The sequence below is a fragment of the Protobothrops mucrosquamatus genome, unplaced genomic scaffold (assembly GCF_001527695.2).
Source record: "Protobothrops mucrosquamatus isolate PMUCROS unplaced genomic scaffold, P.Mucros_1.0 scaffold758, whole genome shotgun sequence".
Taxonomy (NCBI): domain Eukaryota; kingdom Metazoa; phylum Chordata; class Lepidosauria; order Squamata; family Viperidae; genus Protobothrops; species Protobothrops mucrosquamatus.
The window spans coordinates 169,255-183,959 of NW_015387028.1; the positions used below are offsets into that span (position 1 = coordinate 169,255).

A 14,705-nucleotide genomic window follows, 5' to 3' on the forward strand; every position below is an offset into this window, starting at 1 on the left:
AAAAAAAAAAAAAAGATGGCAGCCGGTCCTAATCCTATTCAGAATATTCTACTACAATTCTTTCTACCCAATAGGTCTCTTTTCACTGAACTTTCAATTAGTATTTTATGCCAACCCCAGGGCCGCAGACTCGTACCGGTTTGTAGCCTATTAGGAACCGGGCTGCACAAGTGAGCATAGCTTCATTTGCGCATGTGTGGGATCTAGGTAGGGCACAAAACCATTCCCCTCCACCGCTGCCACCACCAGTCCATGGAAAAAATGTTTTTGTGGTAACCATTCTCCAGTTTGGAAAAAAAGGGTTGGCCGCTACTGCTTTATGCCTAGTGAATGTATTTATAATTCATCTACTCATTTCTAGCCATCTAAGTTTTTTCTTAAATTTTTTTTTTACTTGTACAAATGTAGATTTCCCCAAAACTGATGATACCCTGTTCCTTTATATTACTTTATAATTAACAGTCTAGAGAACCACAGAGGAAAAAAATCACGTTTAAATAAAATTAGAGAATGAGTTGCACAATGTGTAGAAGTACAGAGTAGTAGCTACTGCATTTTAAGAATTGGCAGTGCAAGACATTCCACTTACGATCTTGTAAGAATAAACATGATAATTTATTATATACATATATTGAAATGTGGCCAGCCTGAATAAACTGTTTAATAATAGTGTCAGTGTTTGTTTATTGAACCTATAACAGATTACCATTCTTTGGGCCGCTATTACAAACCAATTCTACTGCATATTAGAAAATGGTCTAAATTTATAATTTATTACACAATCATCTCTTTCAATTCAGAACACAATGGGTTAAAATGAACATATTAAAACCTAACTATATTTAAAATAATTCATTTTACAGTTATTATTATTATATCACATATACCTTTCTTGTTTAACACATTATTAATTCCTTGGCTACTCTATGCAAATCATTTTTATACATTTATAGAAAGAGACAAATAAATAGTCATTAATATCACAGAATCTCACATTAAAACAAAATACACAATATAAAAAGAATATAAGTGAATGTAATGTAGATTCAAATTCCTGTACATAGTTGCAATTATTTGATGTTCATTTGATCAACTACTTTTTGAATAAACTTCATATATAAATAAGCAACTCCTTTGTTCTGAGCAGGTGAAAGCCTACTTTTTTGTTAACAACAGTTTTGAAGTAGGGTTGTGCAAAATGGTTAATCTTGAAATATTTCGAGCTCCAAATTGTACAGTGAGGCCTGGAACTCAAGATATCAATCTCACCTGAAATTGGGTGTTTTGAGAAATTCTGGATCAAAAAAGTCTGAATATTTTATTGACTCCTACTTCCCATCACATTTAAATCAGGACCTTGGGCAATAGTGCAGTTTGCCCATTCAAAAGAATCAGTGAGACTACATTTTTCATAAATCTTTTTTATATTTTTAGGATTTAGCAGAAGTTTAGGAGTCATGGTGTGTTCCTTGCCCCTTTCAAATATTAAGACATCCACTGTATTAAATGAAAAATTGGATTTCCCCCCCCCAAAAAAATTAGGAAAACCCCTTTCCCCCCACCTCTATATTTTAAAAGCCTAAACAATAACCTAAGCATAAGATATACACACTGCCCCCAAAATGTCCTAAAACATACACAAAGGCACAAAAGCTTTGCTAACCTATTTATTCAATTGTTGTTCCTTCTGGGTTTATTTTTTCTTTTTACCACAGAAAGTATTGTAACACTGAAATGCGCCTTTGTATCACTGACCTTTGAGAAGAAGATTTTGCTATTACTTCCCCTATATTTTATTTATTTTTATTTATTTATTTTATTTATAATTTGATTTGTATCCCGCCCTTCTCCTCACCGGACTCAGGGCGGCTAACAGCCTTATAAAACAACATTACAACAAATATCAATATTAAAACCAAATTAAAAGAAAATATTCGTAAAGGCCTAATCGTTAAAATTACCCTTAAAATTACCCTTAAAAACCCCACTAAAATTCCCTAGGCCAAACCCGCTTGTTGGAAAAGCCATGTCTTTAGGGCGCAGCGGAAGGAGGGGAGATCCGGGATCACCCGGATCTCTGGGGGTAGTTCGTTCCAGAGGGTGGGGGCTCCCACCGAGAAGGCCCTCCCCCTGGGGGTCGCCAGCCGGCACTGTCTGGCTGACGGCACCCTGAGGAGACCCACTCTGTGGGAGCGTACTGGCCGATGGGAGGTAACCTGCGGCAGAAGGCGGTCTCGGAGANGGAGAGAAGCAACCTAGAACTAAGGAGAAACTTCCTGACAGTTAGAACAATTAACCAGTGGAACAACCTGCCTCCAGAAGCGGTGAATGCTCCAACACTGGAAGTTTTTAAGAAGAAACTGGACAGCCATTTGTCCGAAATGGTATAGGGTTTCCTGCCTGAGCAGGAGGTTGGACTAGATGACCTCCGAGGTCCCTTCAAATTTTATCATTATTATTATACATTGCGTAAAAGTGTTTTTTCTTTGGGTAACAACACACAACCCAGTACCAATCACAACAGGGACAGTTAAATAAGATCTTTCTGATAAGCAATTTTGGGTAATGAAAAAAGTGTGGGTTGCAAGACAAAGAAGGCATTTAAAATGTAAATACAGGTGACAGACCAAGAGAAAGACCTGCATAGGAACTCTTTATTGGATGTATAAAAGAAGCTGGCTGAAATTTTAAAATTAAAGGGGAAATACAAATGAGAATGGCCTGGACAATATCATTTTGTCCATTTACAAAAGAGGCTTGTTAGAGCCTCAAAGCTTTTTCAATGGGACCAAGAAGAAGAGAAATCAAATCCCATGACAATATTGGAATGAATTAAAGATTGAGGAAAAGGAAAAGGAAAGAATATAAACTTGGTTTACTTTATCAAAATTAAAATAAGAATTGTTTTCATAAAGTCCTGGCAATTAGAGATTTTTAGCTTATATCAAGATTGAAAAGTTGATGTCTTATGAATTTGTTTATAGATAGGTTATGGGAAGAATAGATATCTGTTTGTAACCTTCTAAGGGGTGAAGAGCCATCAAATTTGTTTATACTTGTGATGAAGATTGGAAATCGCTTCTTTATATATTTTGTTTCTTTTTCCTTACTTTCTTTTTCCTTTCTTTCTCTGAGTTTAATTTTCTTAGTTTCTATTACTGTCTTTAAAATCTTCAATACAAAATTACATATGCACAAACATACATGTACAATAAAAGGTAGATATAAATGGAAGCTGTTACTAGATCCCACAATTCTGAACAATTTTTGTCCAGTCCCTAGTTTCTCATTTTGGAGAAAATTGTTGAGAAGGTGATTGGGCTACATCAGTGGTGGCGAACCTATGGCACGGGTGCCAGAGGCGGCACTCAGAGCCCTCTCTGTGGGCACTCGCGCCGTCGCCCAATCCTAGGCCTTCAGCTGGGTTTTATAAAACCTTTTCACTTTAGGCCTCGGCCACTGTGTACAAAAAAAAAGGTTCAATCAATCAGTCAATTTAAACTTCTCGCGGGGGAAAAAAAAGATCTTGCAAAGTTGGAATTGATTGATTGAACTTTTTAGTCCCACCCAGTCTGCTGTTACCACCGCAGCCACGCCCACCCAATGGGCCACACCCACCCAATGGGCCACACCCACCCGGCACCCGACGATGCATAAATGGGTTTTGGATTGCAGTTTGGGCACTCGGTCTCTAAAAGATTCGCCATCACTGGGCTACATCTTCAAAGGGTCCTGAAGAAAACAAATTATATATTTCTCTCAGTCAGGTTTCACACCATACATACTACTGAGAAATCTTGGTCACTTTTCAATGAACTCTGGCAGAGTCAGGATGGAGTGCAACCATCCTAGTTCTTGAACTCTTAGCAGCCTTTGATATCATCAACCACGGCATCCTTCTAGAATACTTATGATTAGATTTGGGGAACATGGAGTTTCTGTGATTTTCTTTTCTCCAAGGTAAGTTCTAGTCAATATTGATAATGGGGAAGTGGTTGCCAGGTTCCTGTATTATTATGCAGGGTACTACAAGGTTTGACACTTTCACTCCTGTTGTTTAACATCTATATGAAGTTGCTAAGTGAGGTGCTGTCTATTAAAGCCGTCAATGGCACAGGTGTATGTCTGCTTGTTTGGACACTGTTGGCAAGCTCTGGGCCCCATCAATTAAACAGTCACCTGGTAAGGCAAGACAGGAAAGTAGGCCTTCTTTGCTACTGTTTTTGCCCTCTGGAACAGGGCAAAAGATTTATATCGCTACCACCCTGGTTTTATTTTCAAAAACATCCTTAAAACCTTTTTTTTTCCTCCTAGCCCTGAACCAATTTGAACAATGGGGTACTAAGGATGCTCCTCTACACTGCTTCATTCAATTCTCTACATATCATGAGCTGGGCAGCATTAAAATTTTAATTCATGTAACTTAATTTAAGTTTTGACAGTATATTTCAGAAACAATTTTCATTTTCCTTAGGAAACTACATTGAGAGACTGGCCATGAAACAAACAGAAATATTTCATTAAAAATGGTTTAATGATTTAAAATATCAGTAAAATATAAGCATGTTTTTCCTTCCATAGTTTAAAAAACAGTATTAGGGAAATTCTGGCCATTATCAGTACTGATATGGATTAATTGAGCATTTCGATAGTTTGGATAAATGTTGCTCAATATTTGAGTAACATTTCTTTGTTTCAATATTGCTACTCTTTCTCAGGCTTTCCAACTTACCGAGAAATATTTCCGTCTTGCCAAGACTGAGCGGAGTTGTCCAGAGCTACCCACTTTCCAAGTGGTTTAAACATCCTGACTGTAACATGGAATCGGTGACTACGCCTCATTCCTGCATTCTTTCTTCTAAAAATGTCTTCATCCAAACTGAAAACTAAGTGTAACCTATAGCTTAATCATTCCTTAAACAGTGATCTAATTCTAGAGCCAGATCAAGACACAACTGCTATATGGTATGTTACCAGGGCAACCACTTCATGTCATAAGGCCATAGTTCCTTCAAGACTAAACCCAGAAACCTTGAGATTGTTTTACAGAATTCAAAAGACTGATTCTGGTACAAATGTAATAGTAATACTTCTTTGGGAGTAAGTTTTATTCAAAATAATAAAAGGGTCATTTCACAAATATGGCATTCAACCAGAAAGCCATGATTAGACAAAAATTTCAGACTATATTTATCTTTACATAAAGTAAATGTGATTATGCTGCATGCAAGTTACACAATCAATTATAATTATTTCCACCCAATATTTCCTGGTACTTATACCTTTCGTAGTACATAAAGCAGTTGGGAAAAGGAACAAATAAAAACAGCAATTTTCAACATGCATAGCCTTTGGATCCATCCACTGAGCTCAGCAAGGACAAAAATATATTCTTTTTCATAATTTATGAAATATTTTTCTAATTCTATGGGTAATTCGGAGAATTCCATTTCCATTTTTTGGAATATATGTTAATAATTCATTAACAAACTATTCCATTTCTTTTTTTACATTTTTCTATTTATCTCCAAAGTTAAAATATAACTAACTGTTCTATTTTAACCAATTTGAACAAATGTAGTTTGTTTTAATTTAAGTGTTTTATTTTAAAATGATATTTCTTAAATGTACAGACATTGTATTAAGGATTTGTGACAAAATATGCACATAGTATTCTTACTGATACTCTGCTACCTATTATGTCCCACAGAGTACTCTCGCAAGATAATGAAATTGAAAAAAAAATGTTTGGTGTAAAAGATTTGTAGACAGCTTACACAAAAGTTGAAATCTGACAAGCATGTAGACATAACTAATTGATATGAGGTATGAAAATATAGGAAGGAAATTTTTTGAACTGAGTATGTTACAAATTAATCAAATGCAGGAAAAAATGATACAATCTCATCTAGAGCATAATATTTGATTCCTAGAATGAGAACATTTAAACTTCCTTATTTTGCAAACAATTATATATAAGATTTATCAAATGTTTCCCTATTGTGAAACGTTGTATGTGTATGTATCCTATTCCACGCTATTTCTCAAACATATCTCTGCTAGGAAAAATCAGCCCATATTTAAAAAATAATCATTCCAGATGTAGTACCTTTATCATTGGTATCACTGGCTTAGCTGAAAGCAATTCTCAGATAGAAATGTAAAAAAATAATGCGAAACACAAATATATTTATATTATTTTGGAATACATATTGCATAGAACCCAAGCCAATTGTGTCTCAAGCTATGAGTTATACACAGTACTGCCAATATCTACACAGGAGATGAAAGAATAAACAGTCCTAATTGAGGACAGAAAATTCAAAGCTATGTAGCAACACAAAAATGCTCAACAAAAACAAATAGAAAGAAAATCTAAAATAGACAGACATGCAATGGCTGCTTGGCTGATACTCTAAGAGAGCTTGGTACGTAACATTTTGCTTCATGTCTTATGTTTTTCTAATAGCTTGCACATCTAACAAGTTCAAATACAACAGAGATTCCACATATATTATCAATTTTATTTTACTTCAGTTATTTAATCCAAACAGTATTTTTGCACACTACAAGTTAAATTTATTCTCGTAATTATAGTATAAAAAGATAGTAATAATTTTAATTTTACAGAAAACCTACTGAACATAGTCCCCCTCTGTTAGATAATTCTTCTCAATGTTTATTTTCCAATTAAACTTAAAAATGTTAATAATTTTGAAGATTATTACGTAAAAATAATATTAAAATACACTTAAATACATTAAAACTATCATCTGGGCATAAAAGGAAAAATAATCAGTTCAATTTTATGAATCAGATTTTGGGTTATGAAACTATATATCACTTTCATAAACAAAGGTAACTTCAAAAAGATTCTTATTGTTAGAAGATATTGTAAGATATTAGAATTTCATGGCAAAAGATTAGTTCTTTTATTTTTGTAAGAAAGCTTTCTATGTTAAATCTTTGGAGAAAGCCATGGTATACTAATACTAGTTTTCCAAATACACATATTTCAGTTTTCAATTAACTTTTTAATAATCAGGTTTGCTATCACACAATCAGGAACATTATCATTTTGAGTACACTTACACATAAAGTTCAAAGATTAAAATCAGGAGTTGCAAAAAAAATGAAAGAGAAGACAAGAGAAAGGGAAAAAGCAATCCAATTCTTACAAATCAGAATTTAAAAAAAACCACAATGAAATTGTTTTCTTACTGATTACCTTTTTTCTGATGCCATTTTCAATTTATTCATTCTGGAGAGTTTTTTGAGATTTTATCACAAAAAGTTCAGTTGTTCATATCAACATATTATCTGAAAAAGAATGAAGCGTATACAAGTATATGCACACAGACTATTTGGCAGATGAAGTTGATGTAATGTATACTTAATAAGTAATGTGAAAATAGGGCTAAGAAAAAAGACATAATTTGCAGACAAATCTCTAAAAATTACCAGCTGTGTTAAAATGGCTCCAGAAATACAGATTAGGACTGTAATTTCAGTTATATTTAATTAATGGTTTGACTACAATTATTGCAGCTGGTTAGGAAAAAAGGAGAAGGAACTGCCTATGAGCACTCATTTTTTCATATAACCTGCACATCTATCCATTCCTTATTGGCAGAAAACCAGCAATCTGGCCTCACTAGTTGGCTGATTAGATTCCTTTCTATTTCATGGTTTGTATCCTTTACCAGGTAATCCTCGATTTAAGACCACAATGGAGCCCAAAATTTCTGTTGTTGTGAAACATTTGTTAAGTGAGTTTTGCCCCATTTTACAACCTTTATTGCCACAGTTCTTAAGTGAATCACTGCAGTTGATAAATTAGTAACCCAGTTATTAAGTGAATCTGATTACCTCATTGCGTTTGCTTGTCAGAAGGTCACAAAAGGTGATCACTGAACCTTGGGACACAGCAACGGTAAATAAAAACTCCTTGGCACAGAATAATTGAAATGATTTTTTTTCCAATTAGATACTACTTATTGCTTTTATTGTAATTCCTTTGTTATCAGCAACCCAAGGACATTGAGAGTTGGGCAGTATACCAAGTTTAATATTATTATTTACTATTACTGCCTCTTTTTTAGCTATTCTAGACAGCTTCCTTTTGTCAATAAAACGAGTGTAGAAACTAAAAGTAAAATATCAATGAAGATTCTTGGTCACCCAAGTAGAGTTGTCTTTAAGTGGGAACCATGGCAACTGGACTTTTTCTTTTTTTGTTTGAAACATTTTGCTGCTTATCCAAGTAGTTTCTTCAGTCTAAGTTCAGTTTTTCAGACTGAAGAAGCTACTTCAATAAGCAGCAAAATGTTTCAAACCATAAAAAAGAAAAAAGTCTAGTTGCCATGACTAGATAAGAATAAAATGGTTCTAGACAATTAAACTGCCAAACATATTTATCTACTGAAGAGGGTACTGAGATCTTGGCATCTCTACTTATAAATTAACTTGGAAGAGTCGAATAAACTTTCAAGATTTACTGCCAGGAATATATAACACTACATTAGTTATATTAATGGTCTGAGTGGTCTAGATCAGGCTTTTCTACTGGTAAGGAGTTCAGGAGCAATAAAAGCATACAGACAGCAACCTTTTTAAATATTTCATTTCATTAAAATAAAATTGCCCTAATTTGGGCATTATTTTCAATAAACTAGAATTTCTTCCGGCTCATAAGCTTATTGTTTCCAGGTAATCCTTACTTAACGATCACAATGGCGACCGGCATCTCTATTACTAAATGGTGGCCTTATTAAGCATGACATCACATGACTCGCAACTTTCTGTTGGCTTTCCCACTGACTTTGCTTCTCAAGAGCCTGCTGTGAAGGTTGCAGTTGGTGATCATGTGGCTACAGGAAGCTGCAATAGCCTCAACTTTGAGGACCAGTCATAAGTCTCACTTTTTAGTGTGTCATAACTTTGAACGGTTGCTGAACAAGTGTTCAGTAGCAAGGACTTACCTGACCAGCCTTCACAGAAATATCTTAAAGGACAAAACTGACCAGAATAAACATGATCATGCATACAACATGGACCACCAATGTAGGTCATAAGAAGATGGCAATTCAGTATTACCACTATATAGGTTCGGTACAGTTTTTATAAAAAACTGTACCAAATAAAAAATCCTGCCTCAAATATTAAAACTACATTACCATACTAACTCAAAATGCCAAGATGCTATTCTCAGTTAGGGATTTTCTTTAAAAAGCTGTATCTGACTATTAACTAATTAAAGATTATGCCAAGATTTTAAATATTGTACCTTTTAATAAACATGTTCATAGTAATAAAAATGGCACTTTTTTTGTTCAGTAACATTACTTTGCATTTCTATTTTTTCCCAATTAATTATGTGGCCAAATCATTTATTGCAAGACTGAAAATCTTGCAAGCTCATCAAACATCAGGTCTTGCGATTATAAATTACTTTGGTATATATAATTATATATACCAAAGACACTCAAAAACACCTTCAACCCATATTTTTTGAGCAATACTGTACAATGGGAATGTTCTCCTTTGTCATCCACTCGTTATTTTCATTCATTCTTCTAGTTCAAAAACATAAATATTTTAACAGACACCAGTCCATCTATTTATGCTTTTCTGCCTTAAGAATACTTGTGAACAAAACTTTCATTGTGCAATTACCCAGCTTTCATAATATATTTAGGAGATAAGGTAGCCCAGACAAAAGGATTTCCTTCTTGTAACCATCCTGCATCTTTTCAAAAATTCTTCAGCCACTTCCCTCAGAAGCATCTTTTAGTGCTCCACATCTTTTTAATACCAAAGATCTTATATTAGATCTTATACTTGATACTGAAAACATAGTTTGAATAATGCTGCTATTTCTTATGCTAGCATACTGTATATCTTTGCTACTTTTAAAAATCCCTTCCATAATCATGCACCTTATTTTTTTCTATTTTGTACCTTGATTCAGACTCATTTCCTAGAGGCTGCCTGAGAAAAACCATTCAGTTTTCTTGGTAACAAATTTGAAATTGGTTTGCAACTGCCTTCTTATGATTGAGAAAGAGTGACTGACCCAAAATTACCCAGCTGGCTTTGTGCCTGAAGCAGAACTAGAATTCAGGATTTTCTGGTTTCTGGCCTTGTGCTTTTAACCATTATACCAAACTGGTTCTCCATAAATTTAATAGAGATACCAAAATAAAAGGCTGTCGTTTGACAATATATTGTTAAAAAAATCATTTCCCGTGACTTTATTGTTATACTTCTTAAAGCAATATACAGAATCAAATGTGCACCCACCATGCCTTGGTCCTCATTATAACTACAACATGAGAAAACTCATTAAATTAATGCCTTTAAATTCAGGTAGTCCCCAATTTATGACTGGTGATTTAATGAGACTGTTCAAAGTTATGACAACCTCAGAAAGTGTGTTTTACAGTCTATAAAGCACTTCTGGTTGTCATAAATGTCGTGCTGCCTTCCCCTTCCCATGGACACTTGACTGCATTTTGGGCACTTGTAAAATGGCTAAGTAGTTGCAGTGTCCCATTGTCATGTGACTACAATTTGCGACTCTTTTGACGGTTTCTGGCTAAAACGCCCATTCAGGAGAATGGATTTCCACTTACAACCACATGATTCATTTAACAATCACCATAAAAACAATTGTAAAACCAGTCTTGTCACATGAGTGCCTCAACTTACAACAGTCATGACTTACAAGTGAAATTCCGGTCCCAATTGCAGTCATAAGTTGAGGATTACCTGTACATGACTAGGGATCACGTTTCAACATTATAACTGAATTAAGCCACAGAAAATAAATCTCCACACAGAAAAATGATTTTATACTTCTAGTTAGGGGGAAAATGAAGGCTATAATTATTTCCTACCAAGCATTATTAAAATCAAGTGTCATTAGCTCAGCCAAACATTCCTATATTTGGATAAAGCAAGCAAGTAGCCAGTGCTATGATCAAATTCACACAGCACATTTATGTGTGTCTTTAAATGTGTGTCTTCAAAAGTGAGTCACACTAAGGAGAGTGAAATCCATCTGGCTATTGCATTAACAGCCTCACACATTGCATATTCTCTATTCTTTTAAAGAATATGAAACTATTTAAAGAATAATGTATACCGTATTTTTCAACAATTACTCCAGACAAGCTTCACTGTTAAAATAGTTCTAAATCTATTGCGTAGTTCTAAATCTATTGCGTAAGATTATTCCTTTGTCCAACAAAGGGAAGTGAGGCTCTTTAACTTGTAAGAGGCATTCACTGGTTATCATGGATGTATTTTTCTCAAGTGATAAAATAGGCTGTGGATAGAATTCTTAAATATTGCAGTACATGTATTAGTCTCAAGAGCCATTTTAGTATAGTAATTAAAGAAATCAGGCTACAAACTAGGAGACTGAGTTCTAGTCTCACCTTAGCATGAAGTCAACTAGGTGTCTTTGGTCAGTGTCTTCTCTCAGCTGTAGGAAGATGGCCATCACTAATCACTTCCATAACTACTGCTAAGAAAGTTGCAGGGACTAGTGCAGGCAATTGCCAATACTGATTCAAATACACAGACCCAAATCTCTACTTCTAACACCTTACATTGATTATTCCATCTTTTCAGTGTTTACAGATGTTCATTCTGTATTTTTTTAAAATATTAAATACAAAGACTTGCAGGAGCCCATGAGATCCAAAAGATGGACTTTACCAATTACTGGTTATATCAATTTGGCCTCTTACTCATGAAAAGCTCCCCGATCCAACTAAGAATTCCATAAATGGAAGGAACAGAAATGATTTTAGTTGATTACTATTTCCCTGAGCAGTTTCCCAGAGTTTCTTCTCTCCCAAGTATAACCAAGAACATTGATGACTACAGAGTTTTACCATATAAATTTACATTCATGAAAAAAAAACTATTTGAAATGAAATATCTTCTGCTTATGTTGAAGTCTGCATATGATTTATTACAAGGGGTATTTATTTGTCTTCCAACTCACTGAAGCAGACAGTTGCTTAAAGACCCTATGCAAACTAATGATTCATCAGAGCTTTCTTTGACCTCTCCTTATTGTGATTATCAAGCAATATGAATCTTAAATAAATCACTATATTACTAAATAAAAGCTTCTGTGTTTGGCAGATGAGATTCAAAAACCTTACTCAGAAATGCTTTCTGTCATAAATATGCAAAGATTTGGAAACCGTGCTACAGTTGCTATTTCAACTGGACCAACATCTGCTTAATATAAATGTTTTATAGCAACATGGGGTGTAGAAAGCTAAGGCTTCACTCTATGTAAACTAACTTTAGGGATACAACATTTCTGGATGCAAATTAAGACCATCTTGTGCTGTCAGTGTACCTTCAAATGATAATAAGAAACAGATGTTTGGCTTTTCCTCATGCCTTCTTTTACCTAGAAATATCTTATATGGCTCATTCCAGTCATGTTTGGTTAAAAAAACACATCAAATAAAACTATAATTTATTTTAATCAATGTTTCTTGAACAAGCTATATAATATTGAGACATAAACTAGGCTTTATAAATTATAATGAATTGAGTATACATCTGCTGAGTCAAAGCCAAGCAGATCAACAGCGGGATTTTTTCATTATACCTAAGCAATGCACTAGCCATTAGGAGAAACTGAAAAACTGGTATCCTTTACACACCTTTCTCCAGATCCTCCTCCCCACAAATACACAAGTGTGTCATGGTCCATAATACTTATAGCAGGCATTAGGCAGAAAAGAACAGTTGGGTTTGAATTGGAAACACCTGCGCAAATATCCATGAGAGCAAACTGGGTTTTACTGAGCTGTATTGGAATTCTAACCATATACAATTTCATGCTGCTTATCATCCATACACATTGAACGCTGCTGCTGTGTGTTGATAAGATTTGTTTTTTTTAAATATTCTTGGCTTTCATTTGGACTTTTAACCATTTTAACTGCATTGCTGTTTCTATCAATCATTTTTTGTGGTAAGGAAAAGAAAATGGGCTATTTTTAAAACACCCACCCTCCCCCAACTGAGTGTGAAAACCAACAAGTCATGCCTATTTAATAAACAGAAATGCCACCCAACATTATTTCACTGCGAGTCCTGTCAGGCGCAATGCTGTAAGATTTCAAACCTAGTCTAGTTCCAAAAGATAAACCGGTCTAAAAAAGATTCTGTGACATATCTAATGAAGGTGAACTCCTCTAAATAAACGTTGAAAAAGATGATACTCCTTGGAGAGAAAAGTGTGTGTGTGTGTGTGTGTGTGTGTGTAAGGGTAGGGAGGCCAGCCATTCCAGAATACAGCTTCTATTCTAGCCAGCTTTGTGTGTGTGTGTGTGTGTGTGTGTGTGTGTGTGTAAGGAGGCCAGCCATTCCAGAATACAGCTTCTTACAGCTTCTATTCTAGCCAGCTTTGTGTGTGTGTGTGTGTGTGTAAGGAGGCCAGCCATTCCAGAATACAGCTTCTATTCTAGCCAGCTTTTCAGTGACCATTTCCAGAAACCACCAATTCCCTTGGCTAAACTGCCCCTTTCCATATTTATCCGTTTGCTGCTGGTGCTGCTGCCGCCAGAGGTCAGAACCACTGAAAGCTCCGCCGACAGGCAAAGCTTGTTAAAAGGGACAGTCAAACCGAGCGTCCTTCCACCCCGGGCTATGTCAGTCACCTTTTCAGGTAGGGGGCGGCGATCTTTCTTAAGGTCCGGGTGCTGGTATCTCAGCACTGCATCTCCTTCGGCGAGAAGATGGAGGGAGAGAGGGCAGGCCGGGCTCCGGAGGGAGGCAGGTGAGAGGAAGCGGGGCCAGACCCAGCGCCAAAGGCGCTAATCGCCACTCCCGCGGAGAGGCAACGAAAGCGGCCGCGGCTCCGGTGTCGCCGAGCCGGGACTCTCCGCACACGCCCGACGGGTGAACGAGGACGCGGCAGAAACCTGCCCGCATCCTGGCGACGTCACCGCGCTCTCCCGTCCTCCTCCCCCACCACGCGCGTGCCCAGCCGCAGCGCACGCATGCTCCCCGCCCAGGGCGGGCCGAGCGGCTAAATGCCCTTCCCCTTGAACTGCGGTCTTTAGTTTCTCCCGCCGGGGGAGAAGGAAGGAGGGTTGAGCTATTTTCTCTCAGCACGTGCCGTTGCCCGCCTGCTTTTTTATTTTATTTATTTTTATATACTGGATTTTATATATATAATCCAGTAAAACGCTCAAGTTGTCCTTCAGTTGAAGCGGGGATACAATCCCTCCGAAATAGGGATCCCAGTTCTCAGTCGTCTAGTTAAAATGGGTGTCTTAAACTGACCTAACTGTAATCTAAATTTAGTTTTCAAAATACATTTTGTGGGGAAACCCTTAGTGAGTTTTCCTAATTTTTAAGTATGCTTTCCACGGGTGCTCATTTCATGTTTCTTCAAACAAGAATCCTGAAGTAATCCGATGTTTCGCGCCAGTGTGAAATCCCCCCCATATTAAATTCAGTAACTGCACCATTGTTAGTTGCAATAACTGCAACCAGATGCTGTCCGTTTCGTCACTACTTTATATCAGTGTCTTATGTCCTTATTGTCGATTGATTCTTATTTTTGTTTAATTTCATTAGCTACTAGGGTCATTTTAATATAGTCATTAAAATTGACTCTTAATTTGGAAACCATAATCTAATGTATCATTCTTCCTTATACA

General features: G+C 36.0%; 1 protein-coding gene across 1 annotated transcript in view; it reads right to left on the bottom strand.

Annotated features, from left to right (window-relative positions):
* The window catches only part of AGTPBP1 (ATP/GTP binding protein 1), a 64,959-nt gene extending 51,173 nt beyond the window's left edge, over window positions 1-13,786 (bottom strand). The window contains exons 1-2 of the mRNA XM_015818522.1: window positions 13,698-13,786; window positions 7,229-7,320 (exon numbers count right to left, since the gene is read on the bottom strand). Coding sequence (XP_015674008.1) covers window positions 7,229-7,260 — 32 coding nt within the window. The 5' untranslated portion in view covers window positions 7,261-7,320; window positions 13,698-13,786. The remainder of the gene's footprint in view (window positions 1-7,228; window positions 7,321-13,697) is intronic.
* Between the last annotated feature and the right edge of the window lie 919 nt (window positions 13,787-14,705).